Source organism: Strix uralensis, chromosome 8, assembly GCF_047716275.1.
Source record: "Strix uralensis isolate ZFMK-TIS-50842 chromosome 8, bStrUra1, whole genome shotgun sequence".
NCBI lineage: Eukaryota > Metazoa > Chordata > Aves > Strigiformes > Strigidae > Strix > Strix uralensis.
This window is the reverse complement of record NC_133979.1, coordinates 16,281,238-16,298,818: the sequence shown is the minus strand read 5'-3', so window position 1 is coordinate 16,298,818 and position 17,581 is coordinate 16,281,238. Positions and strand designations below refer to the sequence as shown.

Genomic DNA, 17,581 nt, shown 5'->3' with positions numbered 1-17,581 from the left:
GGGGGGGGCGGGTGTGAGGGAGGGGGCAGGGAAGGAAAAAAAAGCCAATTGTACTTGCAATTGCAGAAAATACATCATTTTTTCATCGAGGTTTCACTTGCATCTTGGCAATGTTTCATAAGGACAGCATCTGATTTTATCCACTGACAGTGTGTAATGTAACACTGCTGCAGTGAAGACAGCCACAAAGGTGCACTGAAAAGCAGAAGTGGTTTAAATGGGGAAATGTTTACAGCAAAGAATTAATCTAATCCTCTCTTGATGGAGCAGGAGATAGTCACCTTTCCCTTGTCAAAAATCAGACTTCTCATTTATAGTTCTTTTTGATTAGGAACCGACACTTGGTAAAAGCTACAGCTATTTATTTTAATGGTAGGGGGAGCGTAAATGTCAAGATGAATGAAATCTACAGATGTAAATTGCAGAATAAAGCCCTAAAGAAAACAAAACAACCACTTCCCCCCCCCCCCAAACCCCAATCCAACCAACAAAACACCTGTAACCTCTTTTTCACCTAGCTTGTAAAAAATTTATTCCCTTAAAATGGCTCAATCATAGCCAAATACCAAAACAAATAAACCACCCAAGCAGCAAAATTCAAAATTCATAGAACTGATTTCCACAAACCTTAATTCCTGTCGAAGCTACAACCTAACTGTGTAAGAGCAACAGAGACAAAGGTGATGGAGAGCCCAGCCTGGTAACTGGTGAAAAGCAGAGACTTTCTAACCCAACAAGAGACCTCTCCATCAGCAGCCGGAGGCGGCTGCGTGCCGTCGAGGAGGCACAGTGAGGCTGTAGTTTCAACCCCACTTTGCAGACAGGCCGAGCAGGGGCAGGTGTTGGCAGGGAGGTCGGGCTGCCGCCGCGTCTCTGCGGCGTGAGCATAGGCCGGCCATCAGCCTGCGAGGCCACACCAGCTCCCGGCCAGCTCCCCGCCGCCAGCATCCCCACTGGGCTGCAGGGAGCACACACGGGAGGCTGGGCCACCTCCTTCAGGGACAGCCCGCATTTAGGTTTACTTGAACAGCCATGACACGTTATGGAGATTTATGTTATAGCACGTACAAAGTTCTGAACCCGTGTCCTGTATCTGTACCAGTTTTGACATCTGTGTATTGTACTTCGTATACTGAGGAAACGACAGCCACACTTTTCATTTCAGGGAAGTTGACCTCAACACATTTGTATGAGATAAGTATATATAAGCTGATATTAGATAAGGCAGTGGGATGAGTCCTCCCACTATCTCATGCCATGTACAAAGTGAAACCTTTGTAAAAATGGTCCTTTAAATTTGTAGGCTAAAGCAAAACCACACAGACACACGCCAAGCCCATATACATGACTATTTTTTCCTTTTCAAGCAATCTCTAACCATCTCAAGTCATTTTCCAGAGCTCCAGACTATCTGTTTGAAACAAAAAGGCATCATTTCAGCAACTAACATATCTGGGCTTTTTGCAAACAATTTGCAAAGGATATCTCTTCCTAAGGAAATAAATGTACAGAGTTTATATATTTAGATACAACTTTCAGTAACATTCCAAGCAAGAATACAGTACTTCATAATTCCATTACATTCTAAGTACCTCATAATATGTAGTCACAGTGGTTTTAGAAAGCAAATACCTGCCTGGTAAGTTTACTACATCTATTATAGTATCTCATTTCAAATGAGACTCCCCTCCCCTACTTCCATGAATGACCTCAACTATTCTGCTATCCCATCGTTTAGAAAGAATAAAAGCCACAGAAGAACGAGCTGGTTCAGATGAAAAACAATAAAAGCCAGTTTAGAATTTTTAGGTGGCAATTATAATAATTTCAGAAGGCCTCTCTGATTCGTATCATTTCACATAAAATAATTTATTATGAGTGGCACAGAAAATTAAGTGAACTGACATGTATATCACTCAATTAAAAAATTTTCCAAATCAGATTCTCTGCCTAATGGTTTGTAACATTTATTTCTAGAAGACAGCTTTAAAATAAAATTTCAAATACTAAATACCAGTTATGCAAAGCAAAATGGTTAATAAAAACTGCAAATCTTTAAGACTAGCAATTTTTAATAGAAACCCACAGCAAGTCGATTACAAAAACAAAGAGATCACTAGTCGATGCAGCTATGCAGACACGAAAGGGAAACCCGGTAGATTTTTCCTGATTGTGAAGACCGAACAAAAAAATAGTGTCAAAGGTAATAGAAAGGACTTACCATTCATGCTGAAAAGCTAGTTTTCAGAAACATATTGCTCCTAATATTAATCCAACAGTTGATGAAGTATGTTAATCTCTACCAAATCAGTGCTTCAAGCTCTAAACACACTTATACACTAACTGGAAAGAGAAAGCACACAGAATCCAGAGAGCTGTTCTTCCTTATGAGCTCCTTGTGATGCAAAAAACTATGAAGCACAAGATGCCAGTAGTAAACCAAAATCAATATTCAGGACACGGGTATTTGGTTTTGCTCATTAACTACTTCTGTTCTGACCAATGCTACCTATTCATGTCTAAAGCAACTCAAAATGGCAGGGGGAAAAAAGCATGCAAACACCAGGAGGTTTTAAGATGTTCTCAATTATATCAAGCACTGGTTGTTTCCATGGCAACCTTAGACCAGAATTATCTGTTGACTTGTACCCAACTAGTAGTTATTCTAAAGCTTTAATCAATTCACACAATGTACTCTGTACATTTTCATATTTCACACGTATTTTTCTCTCTACACACACACATATATAGTAATTATTCAGCTAAATCTCTATAAGTCATTCCACAGTATTTGAAAGTATACTGATATTATTTGGAACCAGTTAGAGACCAAATAATATTCCTTTGACTATTCATCACCCATCCATTTGCAATGTAGACACTATGAAGAAGACAGAAAAATGCACTAGTGGTGGCTCTCCTGACCATGTCAGTTACCCAAGTTGTTAATGTGTTCTCTTATTGTGCACAGATTTGGAAAATATCTGCATCAGTTCAAGAATAAAAGACTCGCAGTGATTTTACTGTCTCTACATTTGAAACCAAGCAGCCTCATTTTCCATTCCCTTCCCCTTTTAATCTTTCAAAGAACAACAAGCAACTAAGAAACAAAACAAAAATCAAAACGTAGGTTCCATATAGTTGCAAGTGGTCACAGTCAAGACATATAAACTAAGAATGAAATACATCATTCTGATGACCACCATCACATCTCTTTCATCCTTTGGCTGTGCAGCACAACTGACCTGGTTTCCAGTTCAGGCTGTACAATCACACGTGTGCTCAGTCAGCTTTTTGTAACTGACTCCAAGGCCCACGGTGCCCTGAGTCACCTCTGTCCTACTGGATTACGAGGATTTTACAAAACACATTCAATGATTTCATGCACCAACCAAGAATCCAAGGCACGTCAGAAAAACTTTATGTTTTACATAAGCCAATAATTAAGCCAAGATGTTAAATTTCAAAATCAACCACTGAAAACCCCCTGAGGCCATAGACCACATGGAAAAATTGCTCAAACCCACAACACTAGATGACTGACAACACAAAGTCCACCCAACAAGCAGCAGGCCCTTCCCCTTCAGCAAACCCATAGATAGCTTCAGCAGTAGCAGGCCCTTCCCCTTCAGCAAACCCATAGCTTCAGCAGTAACTGCTTGCAAAAGCACATACATAGAAACAGACCTGTTACAATATTTAAGTATTTTCACTACAGCAGAAGATATAAATATATTAACTTCCTTTTCAAATGGCTTCTACCTCAAACCTGAAACAACAAAAATTCTGAGAAATCACTTTCCAAACTTTTTTCAGGAATTAAAAAGAACGCTTTTGCCTCAAACTTCAAGAGTAAATCAATGCTATCTGCCTTCTAGCTTCACCTAAAACCTTACACCAACATTTCTAAGTTGCAGTGATATGGGTAGAATAGTAGAGAATATTCAAATATCCTTACAAGACAAACACCAGTATGTTTCTAAAACAGTGCTTATTGATTACACTTTCTGTGAAATTCATCTACGACCTGAATTCAGTGACCCTATGCAATTCTATGACATTGAGCTCTCAGGTAAAAAACAAACAAACAAACAAAGCAAACAAAAAAAAAACCCCATCTCTGTTTCTCTTTCATTTTTCACAAAGAATATCCACAGATTATGTATTTTTTTGAAGGTATAATTAGGAGTCAGTAGTAGACAGAAATAGTCCCTCCACTGCACTGATCTTCTCTACCACTCCTTCGGCTACAGTAGTAGTGACACGAGAATCTTGAAACATCGACTTAATCCATGTGTACCTACAGTATTTTTAATTATTTCTAAAAAATAATCTACAAATTGAGAGTAAAGGTTCAGGATAAAGATTCAGAATTTCACCCCAAAACCAAAAAACTACATGATCAACCACCATTCAGCTACCAGCTCAGTAACTTTGGCTCAGAAAAACTGCATGCAACCACTGTGCTTCACTATGACTTAAAATAGCATTCGTGGAACAGCCATTTTCACCATGTTTATCATCAAGAGACACGACAGTCCATTTCCTCATCAAGCATGTCATACAAGGAAGCCTGCCTTAAATAGAGGGGAAAAAAATAGTAGAGACTTGTGCACAAACAGGTCACAATTTTTAAGTGTCAGTAGGTCAATACCATTTTTTTCTTCATGTTATATAAACAAAAATGCTTCAGTGTTATTTTTTCAAATAGCTATTTATATAAAAAAAGAGCTGCTACATAAACACAAGTATGCATCTATTTTTACCAAGCTGAAAATATTTTGCAGAAGTGGAAGCTCAGAATTTATGCACTTTCATCATTTATCTTCCCAACAAAACTAGTCAATCCTTTCCCATCTCATTTGGGAGACCTAGATTTAATCTATTTTAGGTCAATGCATTAACACCTTTTTGTTTCCATGTTTACTGCTTATCCTCTGAGAACAGATTCACTCCCTACTCATGTAATATTTTAAATTGCAAGCAGGGAGATATATAAACACTGATTTTCTTCATGGTAACACTGTGATGCTAAGCATTTCCAATAAGGCCTATTTTCAACTGAAATAATTGTGCTATCTCAAATCCATCAATGAATCTGAAATCTGGAACAAAATTATCATCAATTACCATACTGTAGCATTTTAAAACCAGTATTTGACCAGAGAAACAATAATTGCTTTGTAAATAATGCATGGCTATAAAAGAAAAAATTATAATCAAATGTCAATTTATTTAGATTGTGATTTTTTGAAATCTCTCACTTTTATTACTCAAAATGCAATAATGAAGTTTTAATCCATACAAATAATAAACTGTTCACTAAAAAGAAATTAAAGCTTATGATAGTCAGCATTCCCACATGAAATTAATATGTAATAGTTAAAACTAAACACAATTTTATATCGCTTACCACTGTATAGAGTGTTCTGATGTATACATCCCTTAAAATAAAGTGATGAATGACAAAAAGCCCTATAATTAGAAGTTTAACCTGTGCAGCAATGTCTGCCTGTTCCAAAGTTTAAACATTACAATCTTTAATGAGTTTTCTATTTTTGCTGAACTAGCTGATTTAATCTGAAAAGAAAGTAAGTAATTTATAAGTAAAAATTGGGGTGGGGGCTTGCCAAAACAACTGTGCTTTAAGTGAAAAGAAGGGACAAGGAATAAATTCTCCTGGCAGCCACCAGTCCATGAAGCAGCCCCCCATCTCCCCCTGTCTGATGCACTATGCTATTCTTCAAATTAGTATCTTTAGGTAATGAATTGTTAAATTGCCCCTGGAACGTATCACAGATCAGTGTTCATATTTGATTACAAACATCCAAGTTCTTCACTTACTAGGCAAACTAAAGAGCGAGTATCTATAAAAAAAAACCCCAAACAAAAAAACCCTACTTACTTGATTTGTCCCACAGGATGGCAAGTTCAGAGCAATGTTGGCTCTCATTTTCCAGAGCCACTCTCTGTTCATGTGCACCACTCTTTGAATGCCTATGGAAAAGGCGATTAGCAAAACCTTCCAGCCTCTGCAGCGCTGTGGCCGTCCCTGTGCACTGGTTACAAGGTACCTCCTTCTGAGTTGCCATCTATACACACTGGCGACTTTTACAAAAACAAAAGAGAAAATATCTGAAGGGAGCTGGACAACCCAGAGCCACTAAGAGCTATGCATGTGTCAAGCTTCCTGTATGCAATATTTTCTAACCACTACTCTCTTGTACTTCCTGTTAAGAACAGCTCTATAATGTACTGGTTTATACTGCTAAAAGTCTCTTTTCGTGTCAACTGAAAAAGTGGGGTTTTTTTAAAAAAAATATGCAATAATTGCTCTAGCATGTGTTTTTACAGCTTTTTAATGCATTGCATTTTATATCTGAATATACATTTTATGTTAAAATACTATAAACAATTTGTTCAGAAGATCAGAAGGCAGATTTTTTTTAATTTACCACAACCATACGTGAAAAAAGAAAAGTGACTATTCCGCAGTTCCTCCCCTGTTACTAAGATGGAGTACTACCATCATCAGAGCAAACGTAACCAGCTGTAATCTAATCATTAGTAATCTCATGTTTTCAACTGAGCAACTTTTCGAAGCTACTTGCAGAAACAACTTTCTACAAGGAGGTTACTTGCAAAAACCGCTGAATATTATTTTATTATTGGGGGGGAAAAAGTATTATTTTCCTCCTTTGAGAAAAATTAGACTGAAGATGAATTCTAACATACGTATAAACATGACTGCATTATACTTATCCAAACTGGGTTCTACTTACTCCAAGAATGATCCAAATGCTTTTAACTTTTTCAGGAATAAAGTACTAGAACAACCAGTGCCGGCATATCCTTATCTAGCAGTGCGCTCACTCTCCCAGCCCCAAAGGCAGCTGGAAGGAGAGTCACAAAGTCACAGTCACCAGCTCTTGACATTGCTTATGTAAAAGCTTTGCATGCAAGTCTCTTGGAATTGTGTAAGAAAGTTTTTTCATTCACAAGAAATTTGAGTATTTTCAACTGTAGAGTAAGTCTAAAAAGCATCATTTTTAATGGCACAAAACACAGGGAAAATAAATTGAAAGCTGTATTTAACATTAAATTATACTAATTTGCAAATTATGTAATTTTGCATGCTTACAATGGATAATACTAAATATTCATTTTTGTGAAAATGGAAACACATACATTAGGCAGGTTTCCCAGTATACCCTCTGCACATATAAGATGTGGCTTCTTAAAAATTTAGGCTATTCTTAAGAAAGATTGAAATAACTTTTCCACAATCTGTCTCCTGTCTTACAGTCAACACGTGTTAAAGACATACCTCTCATTTTTCACCACCATACTTCTCACTGAATAGTTTTCAAATGTCAGCAGATATCCATCCTTGGACATTACATAACTATTTCATAACAGCTCTGTGCTTCAGAAAAAAACCCACGATGACAAGCCGCCTATGATAATGATAAAACAATAAAAATGTCGAGGGACAGACTTTACAGATTTGTCTATGTTCCTCCTAACCAGCACTTCTTATAATCGGCCTCAGTCAACACAACAGTTTAAATTTCTAGACTCTATGCAAAGCACAGAAATGTCCTTTGCTTTCAAGCTTCAGATATACTCTGGAAATGTAATTTCTTTCTCCAGCACCTATTCAAAATTTGGAACCAACTGTCTAAACGCTTACATTTTGCACACCAGTTTGCAAATCTGAATGAGCATCTGGTACCTTGTTGGTGACCACGCTGCCCTCCCTGGTCAGGGTCAGGTGCTGCAACCTTCCTTGGATGGCAGGGCACTACAGGTCCTTTTCCACCTTACGCCTTCCAGACTTTCACCTGCTTTGTTGCAAGATCAGTGCTGATTTCCACAACATCCCATCAGTTCAAGGCTCTGCTGCCAGAAACAAGAGCTAGTGAAGACCATGGGGATCTGTTTGCCTTATCTGGGGTCACAACAAGGCAGAAGGGATACATTATGTGCCATATATAACCAAACACTTTATGACAGAATAATGCTATGCCATCTTCCATACAGCAGTGTAAGAAATACTTAGACAACAAGATGCTTATTTCCCTGCCTGGTAAACAACTTGGGGCTGGAAAACCCCTCTGGAATTATACAGCCATGCTGCCCTGTAGCTGACCGCAAGTCTCTGGGCATGCAGGGAATCCTTCCAAGAGACTTATTATTTTCTCTGACCTCGGCTGTTTTCTCCAGCCACCTGGTATGATGGTGTGCTTGTCTTGTCTTTCCCCTCTCCCATGGTTCTGAGCCTCTACACTATTGTCTTATCTTTCACACAAGTCTTCAACTAAACCATTTCATTTCCCTGATCTGAAAGAGTAATTTACAAAATTCACATCATTTCACATTACATAAGTTAGAGTCTGCCAACCCTCTAGAGTCAATGGAGAGATGCGGTAACTGTCAGAGAGCAACTCTGCCCACCAAAATTCAGAGCTCCGAATGCACCCAGGTGACTAAGCCTGGATGACTGAATTAGTGCCAAAAACAGGAAGCAGAAATATCCATCACAGAAGGGAACTGGTTTAAGTGAAGACAGATTATCAAAAAGGGATTGTTAGAAGATATCCTAAGAGAAAACCTGGATTTTGCCAGGATTTTACAAACTACTGCCAAACAGTGTTACAGAAATTCTCCTCTACATGCAAAACATGAGAAGAAAGTACCGGTCGTATTTTTACATGGATAGTAATACACTTTTCTAATCTAGGAAATTTTTGGCATTGATTGGCATTGCCCAGCTATAATACAAAATACTACCACACTGACTTTCTGTGAAGCTCACATCCCACGTGGACTTCAATGTCTTCAAATGAAGTCTATGATTTTTAAAGGTGGAACATCCTATTTATTTTTACTACTTAATCCTTCATCCTATTGACATACTAATCTTCCAAATCTATGTAACATTAATTTATTCACACCAAATATTTTATATGTTATATACAAAGCACAGGATCCACAAGCTCTGACATAGTATTTTACTGCCCAAAAGCTCATTAATCAGCAATGGATGGTGCTTTATCAAAGGTAAAATTCTGTTTTTCTGCTTGTCTTAGGATTTCCACTTGCTAGCCAGTACTGCTTTTCCTTAGAACAGTTTGTAAACCTTTCAATACAATTATGCTTACACAGACACGTGCAAACAGACTTGAGGTCATCTTACTCATGCTCCAAGCTGGAAGAAGAACCTGAGCCAGCTTTGATCTAAAGCTGTACAGTCTTGTGGTTAAGCTCGTACACCCTCCTGAAAGAGCAAAAGCGGGCTGTACTCCAGCAAGACCAGGAACATCCAGACGTTCTCCCACTCAGTGCTACAAAAGTCAGATGAGGTGCATGTCAACCTCTGTGTACAGGTATGAGCCCTATAATATCAGGCCTGATTAGGATGCATTTAACTTTCTCTGAATAACTTTTACTCTACAGACAGTCTCTGTGGCCTTTTGTGTTACCAAAAAAACGGCTTACTTCAGGTCAGTTATTTAAAAAGCCATTAATGTTTGAAGACATTAAGACTAGTCAGTTGCCATCCAGGTTTCCTATTCCTTTTAGGAGCTGCACAATGTTGAAGATCCCCTCCTTGTTTGTATTTACTTCAAAATAAACCCAAGCTGCCCAGGCTACAGAGTGTATGTGCTACCTGGTGTATGCCAGGAAGCTTTCAACCTCTGTGCCTGACCGAGTAACATCGGTGCTGGTTCTCAGTGCCAGCGTGGTGATTCCCTTTGCCTGCAGAGCTCCATCTCTTCCAAGGCACTGCCAAACACACTCAGTTCAAACGAGCTAGGCATAGAATTTAAGGAAAGTGTTAGTTACATAGAAAAAACGTAAGAGAGAGTTGCTTCTATGTTTCTAACTAGTTTCTAAAATTTCCATTTTATAAGAGATAATGAAGCTCCAACTTCTCCTTGCAGCCAAAATCAACACTGAAATGTTAAGAATTTCCTTTAGGCAGAAATTTTATTTTCACTAAACTCTAGCCACTAAGTTTTGGCAATATTTTAAACACATTAAAAAACCCAGAGAGGTAGGTAAGAGATTCAGCTATGAATATGAACATGACTTGTATAAGTTACCATATTTTGATAAATAATATTTCCGTAAAAAATTCTAAGGTGCTCTCCCACAAATTTATAAAAAACCAACATAATGATGATGGCCATAGAAAAGGAATAACATTGTGTCCTCTAATCTGATAAAGGCAACAGAACTATTTATACTTTTACTGGTGGCCAAACCATAACCTTGTTCACACTTCCCAGGGGGCTATGTCCAGTGTATCTCTCTCAACCACAGGTAAGAACACACAGCACTATAACCCAGCCATAGACTCTTTCAGATTCTTGCTGAAAACCAGTCAGGAATAATGTAGCTATGTGGACAATTTCTTTTTAATAATCTCTGCTAAAACATAATTTCTCAAAGAAGAAATTCTACCCTACCAGTCAAGCCTTACAAACTAAGGATTAAGAAAGAGAGCACCCTTCTTTCCTTGAAGAGCCTAGATGGTTGAGTAACGGCATGATTTGTACGGTCCTGCTTTAATTGAATACAGGAAAATGCACAATTATAAAATATTTAAAATGTTTCCCAAGTAAAGGTTACCACGAAATTCCTGAATTTTAAAGAAGCACAAAACAGAAAAACATTAAAAACTACAGCACACCTATGTATCTTTGAAATGTATTTACTTCTAGGATCTAACGCCATACTTCTTAGTTTCATACACAGAACTGAAATTCCCTCACAGTGTCAAAATTGGGAGTGTCTTCTCTAGTGTTTAATGAAGGTTAACCGTGAATATGTTGCAATCAAAAACATACAAGAGTTTTTAAGACAGTTAACTGTATTCCTTGACAGGGCCTTGAAAAATGGTTCCATGATGCAAAATAAATTTCAGATCACCTCCAGCTAACTAAAATTTACGTCTTGTTTCAAAACCTTGAAACCTAGTATTTTCCTGGTTACCTATGAAGCTGAGTCTCTGCCTGTTTACTCATGTTCTACTTCTCTTCAAGGGCTATATAAAAATATTCTATTTTCTGATTTAAAATATTTAAAATCAGTATTTCTTCTTTTCAGCACAGGCCTTCATCCAAAAGACATACTGTGACATTTTCTGCATATTTATTTTGTGTGTAATCTATGGAAAAATAACTTAAAGAAACCTTATAAATGAATAAAGAACTATTTTCTAGATGTTAAAGACAGTTTATTTATTTGCTTTAAAAATTAATGGCTTGATAAAGCACATCGTTTCCTTTATGCATCACTTATTTCATCCAACTTTATTATTTATTACAAAAGGAGTGAGCAATTATTTGATACAAAGTGTAAGAGTTCCTCCATTTTTAAGAGCTTGAGGATCTTGCTGAACTGAGCAGGTCTTGTATTAACCAATAAAATATTCATAAGTTGAAAGATGCAGCCAACACATTTAAAAAAAGGAAAATAATTGAATTGTCTAATTTTGAATCAGTAAATAACAAAAGTTTATAGGCATTGATATACTGAAGAACCTAAAGCGTTCTGTGCTACAAGCTTCAGGAAACATGTATGATCTTTTTCTAGTTATTATATAAAGCTTGAGAGAAAAGAACGTAAACCAAAGTATACAGATAGCCATCTCATAACTAAAAAAAGAACATTTTCTTCAGAAATTATGTAATTAAACACAATCCATTTTGAGTCTTGCCAGGCATGTATATTTCAGAAAGAATTAGGGGTAGAAATAAGAGGCAGAAAAAGACTTCTTGATAAAGCAGATGTATTTGGATTTTCACTATACGTCCAGCGCTATGCCACTAGCTTGCATTTGTTTTTAAACACACAGAAGGAAGAGCAGTATTTGCTAATATCTTACAGATTTAATGGCTTTCCGTTTTGAAACAAAGATTTTTCAAAATGTATATTGTGTATTTCACAATGTAGCCAAAACCAAAGACAACCAATAATTTCACTGTTTAGTAAAACTCAAGCAAGCAAGCCCATGCAATCTTAGTGTACCTTTACGTGTACATTTTTTCTAAAATGGTTAACCCTTACTAGAGAGCCCCTCTGAGATCAGTACTAAGGCTGGGACTGCAGCACTTCTATAAATAGGACTGCCAAGAGGAAGTTGTTGCTATGGAAATGCTGGTCATAGTTCTATTTTGACTCAGTAGACCTCTACTGGCATCTGCTGTACACAAGCTTAATTGCAGCAGACATCTAATAGCTTCATCTCTCATCAGGAAGCATAAATTAAGGCTCACACAGTCCAACAGCATTGTTTATTCTTTATCCATGATGATACAAAAGGAATAAAAAAATAACTAAGAACACAGAGAAGAAAAAAAAAAGTCAAACCCTCCTTGTATTTACCATCTGATTTTTCATATGCTAGCTAAAAGCTCTCACATTTCCCACCAGTTTTCTTGTCAAAATTTGACAAATTCATCATCAAAGATGATGCGATTTTCCACGTACACATATCATGGCAGCAGATCAAGCTTCCTCATTTCCATCAACGCATATCTGGTTATTTTGAAGTTAAATAGCTTGTAGTCATAGTCCCAAATCTAGTGTTGAGAAGGGGACAGAGAACTTTCATTACAAGCCAAATCTTCCATAAAACTGTCCAACTCAAAGAGAACTCTGTTTCTCTCCTTTCTTAACACTGCTCCTTCCTCCTTGCTTTTCTTACAGCTTCCTTCAAGATGATGTGCTCACTGGTCCTTAGTCTGGACTGACTGTCACATTGCAAGATAGAGGTTTTCAGAATGTAAATAAAGATTACACAATAGCTCCATAATAAAACAAAGTTTAGTGAAGATCCACCCATCTTTGCAATAACTGCTTTCACATAAGTACAAGAAATCTTCTGAAAGCACCGGCAGAAATGTGTCTGTGCCCTTCCAAATCATAAGCTTTCTCAAACAACCCTCCATAATTACTTCATAGCACTGTTTAAGATAGTTTGACATACAATCAGAAGTTTTGTACACACCCTGTTACTTTCCAGCAAAAGTACCCTAAGACCTGTGTGAGTTTTGTTATACTTGCATCAAACAGTTGTCTGCCAAAACTAAGAAAGATGTTCTTGCTTTTGGACAAATGAGGTCTAGAAAAAACAGGAAAGTGTATGGACTTATTTAAATTAAAGTCCAAGGTTAAATTTTGAAGAAATTTAGCTTATGAACTTAGTAACTCTTTCTCTCTCTAAAAAAACTAACAGGCAGACAAAGGTTTTGGTCCACTTAATTTACAACAAAATACATTGTTGATAAACAATAAGCATTAATGGATTATACATCAAAATGAGTAAGATAAGGTCCTGAATTAGAAGAAACACACTAAGAACTTAGTTTGCTCAATATCTGACGGAGTTGAAGGAGAAGATACATGCTTGAATTGTGGCCAATCTCGCATCAGAACAATGATGCTGAAGATCTCTCTCACAGAAACAGTAAAGGCTCCTGCAGGTAAGCAGCTGCTGTGGAGGTGATCTTGGCTACTGAAAGCTTCAGGCTGATGAGATCTACTTTTTCTAGAATCTCCAGGTTTAGTCTATCCTCCCTTGATTTAGCCACTTAGTTATATTAAGGAACTGCCCCATAACAGGCACATTTATGTTTGAAAACCACGGCTCAGGACAAACTAAGCATTATATGTCCTGAGTCAAGAGTGCCTCACATAACAAATAATAATTAAACCTGAGAGATTTGGGATCGTGCTTAGAGCTAACTCTTTATATGAGATAATGGGAGGAAGCAAGAGAAGGGACAGTAGTAAAATGCTCACCAAAACTGAAGTCTTATAGATAAAAATTCTTTACTATAGTAGTAGCTACACTCTACTAGCAGATTCTGTATTGTATGGTAAAAAACCCACAAAGATAAATACTACAGTAACTAGAATCATTTCAGTACCTCTTTCAGGAAGCCTGCCTGCATTTTAAATCACAGCATATTCCCCAGAGGAAAAAACCAAACCAAAACCAACTGACTCCACTTTGAGCTAAATATTTTAAATGAATACTTTTGTTTTCCTCCAAAACTGGAGTGTTCCCTGGTTATATGCCACTTAGGTTCAATTGGGAAAATGTCCAAATAAGAAAGAATGAAAAACCAAAGTTACTTCATTGGAAGGGACAGTGCTTCTTCACAGAAAGAAAGAGTGCAAATCAGAATACAGTAGTGGCTTTCATAAAGTATGGTCTAAAGTACAAAATATTTGGTCATGTGATGTGGAGATGCACACGCCTCTACTTGTACTGGAAATAGATCCTGTATTCTCGAGCCTTACGGCTAGACTACAGACTGCCCTGGAGTGTCCTGGCCCCTCCGCTCCTACCAGCCTGCTCAGCTTCAGATACTGTACAAAATAGGGGAAAAGACCAGATTAGTATAGATCCTCCACAGCAGCTAGAGAGCTAGAGTGGAAAATTAGCATTAAATCCCTGAGAAGTAGAGGGGATGCTGCTGGCCCCAAGACAAGAGGCTGTAGAATGTGTAAGAGGGTATTTCAAAGTTTGTTAAATGCTCCTAATACACATTGTGCTAAGTAAGCAGTATCCCAGTTACAGGAACCTGCATGCATACAGAGGCACCAGAAGTACAGCTCAAACAACAGGATTTCTCTATATACTGAAGTGAATTTCATTAGGTTTACAGAATTTATGTTAGTCACTTAAATGGAGTAATGAATGCCATCTGCTGGTTTAAGAACAAACAAAGTGTGAGGTATGAAAAGTGTAGTACTGAACAGTAAGTTTTAAAAGCACTCATTCATTCATCTGTAATGTGTTGTATCAACACAACTAAGTATCTCAGATTTTTTAGAGGGGAAACAATTCACACACCAACTTTTTAATTACAAGCTATTGTTCTTAGTGAGAGAGCAAAGCGCACAGATCTTTTTTTTCCTTATCTGTGATGGGTTTTCATTTCTAAATTATAATTTATATCGTTTGTTTCATGTAAGGTGAATTTATTTATTAGCAGTCTGGATATATTCCTAAATAACATTTGCATTTGGATATAACAGAAATAATTTACCAAGTTTAAAAAAAATACTTAAAATGAAACATTTCCATTTTGCTATTTATGAAATGTGTTCTCCAGCTACGGGTAAGCAAAAGGCACTCTACTTCCCAGTCCATAGTATCCTTTGGCATTCCCAAGCATTACTTTACCATAAAGGCCAAAACAACTAAAACTCAAATGGGTATCTTGAAATTGAGAAAACTTTTTATTGCAAGATGCAATTGCCAGTAGGCAGAATGGTCAGAATATCTATCTTTCACTCTTACTCTTACTAAGAATGAGAGAAATACATGACTATAAATATTATTTCATTTATTTGAGTATTTGTTTAAAGCACCGTAAAGCAGAAAGCACTTTCCAGGATAGAAATATTACAAGATTAAATGCATAGCTGTTCCTTTTCTTTTTCTTAATGTAAACTTGTCAAGATGCTGTTTCACTTGATATTAACACAAGATAATTTTAAGAATAATAATTCATAAAACAAAATTCTAGAAGTTGCTATATAAATGTCTTTATTCACAACTCAAACTGTGAGGAAAGCTTTAGAAGCAAGTATGGGTAAAATACACCATTACTTGTAATACTCTGAACAAAAATCAAACAATTCACATGGCATGTCAGGTCAGCATGCAGTATGAATGATGGCAGAGAAAAGATACAATTCCTTAATACTGTACCCTAAAGCAGCCACAACCTTGCATTTTCACTCTCAAAGCAAAATTATCAAAGATTTTTTTTTTTTTTTTAGTTAGGTCAAAAGAAACTAGTGATGTCCTTCACCAGCTTATAGGGAATAAGTTACAAGCTGTACTGAACATTCAAATGCTTATTATTTTTAGTGCAAAATCAGTGCTTGATAACACCTAACATCTTTATTCCAAGAAGTTTGACAATTCTGCATTTTGTTTAAAAGTCAAAGATTTTCTTTCTAATAATTTTCTTTCTTTCTGGATGGCTCCATTATAGCTCAGTCCATCAGACTGCATAAAGAACAAGCTTTTCCACATTCCAACAATATTTAAATTGATTTTAAAATATTTCTTTTCTTAAATGCAACAAACTTAACTGACAGGTAAACTGACAGCAAATATTCTTGAAGTTATTTTTTAATTAGATACAACAACATCCATTAGTTGTATTTATCTTTTATTTGCTTTAAAGAGAAATAGGAGCAAACAATAATTAAAAATGCATCTGAAAAATCACTGTTACTTCATGCTTTGAAATGCCACTAATGCTTCTCACAGTGACCTCAAAGCACTGACAGTCAACCCCATATGCTCAACAAGGATACTGCAAGTCTCTTCTATACCACTGTTATCCAAAGAATTCCCCAAACTCATGTTCAAGCAAAAGCTGACCGTAAACTTATCTTTCCCTTTACCTACTGAGCTAATGAACACTCCAACAGGTAAATAAATTTTTGTGACATATATCCAATGCATTTGATACTGAGCAATATTAACTATCAAAGTTCATTCTCTGATTTTCTTTCCACTGGCTTCCATTTCTGGTATTTACAGAAATGACATGTTCACAACAGTGTAAGTCATCTCAACATACACACACCTTTAACTCTATTCTCAGTCTCAAAAGCCAAGAGATGTACCAGATAAGAAACGGCTGTCACAGATCGGAGAGCTAACAATTCTCAGCCAAAGAGCTTTGAGTTTTGTTCTGATCTTTCACAGATTAACTATAAATTGCTCAGGCTTATTATGTGATGACTGTATATATAAAAACAAGCCAAGAAAAACAAGTAACTGTTCAAAAACAGAAGTTTGAGAGATGCCACTGGTATTTCTTTGATTTGTCCTGATCAGCAGAACTCTTGCAAAAAAAACCCACCCCAACTGCACACAGGAAACCTACACAGGTCAGAATGTGAGAATTGTGACATATCAAAAGTGTCCAAATATTTTCATCCCTAAATGAGAGATCTCTGCCAAAAAGTCTGGAGTTGCAGCAATGTGCACATCTGAAATAACTGACAGCTTCACTGCACACCTCCACTGCAGATTGCACACAGGGAAAATGGAAAATTTGTCTACACAGACTTGGCCATTTGGGGAGATTCCCGCTAATAACTGGAAATGTTATCCTTAATCTAGCAGTGATATGAGCATCCTATTCATGATTACTACCGAAAAAAAAAGTTTTGAATGTTCCTAATTTGAATAGGTAAAGTCTACCTTATGACAGCATTGTATGGGCCCTTCTAATTTCTGGGAAGCAAAAACCCCTCTAATCTGGCAGAGCTGGAAGACACATTATGTCTTGAATTTATCATCTTAATTTACTTGAACCACTTTGAGAAAAATTCCTAAAATTTTGTAACTAGCCAGAGGCTTCTCTTCTTCCTCCTGGAAGAAAAAAAATGTTTCACTTAGTGCTGCTCTCAGACACTCATAACTTTTCCTAACAACCTCAATACAGAGTTGTTATTTCTGGGAGTCACATGGCATGTGGGAAGATTCTGGTTTTCTTCCAATTCCTCTGAAGTTAAACTCTACCCAAGA

At 36.8% G+C, this 17,581-nt stretch overlaps 1 protein-coding gene across 2 annotated transcripts in view; it reads right to left on the bottom strand.

Moving 5' to 3' along the window:
* The window catches only part of PRKACB (protein kinase cAMP-activated catalytic subunit beta), a 76,767-nt gene that overhangs the window by 30,241 nt on the left and 28,945 nt on the right, over positions 1-17,581 (bottom strand). The window contains exon 1 of one of the 2 annotated variants that reach the window (XM_074876390.1): positions 5,906-6,148. The exons of the other annotated variant lie outside the window; for it this stretch is intronic. Within the exon in view, the coding sequence (XP_074732491.1) occupies positions 5,906-6,092 (187 nt within the window). The 5' untranslated portion in view covers positions 6,093-6,148. Of the gene's footprint in view, positions 1-5,905; positions 6,149-17,581 lie in introns of those variants that run through there. 2 annotated transcript variants of the gene reach the window in all.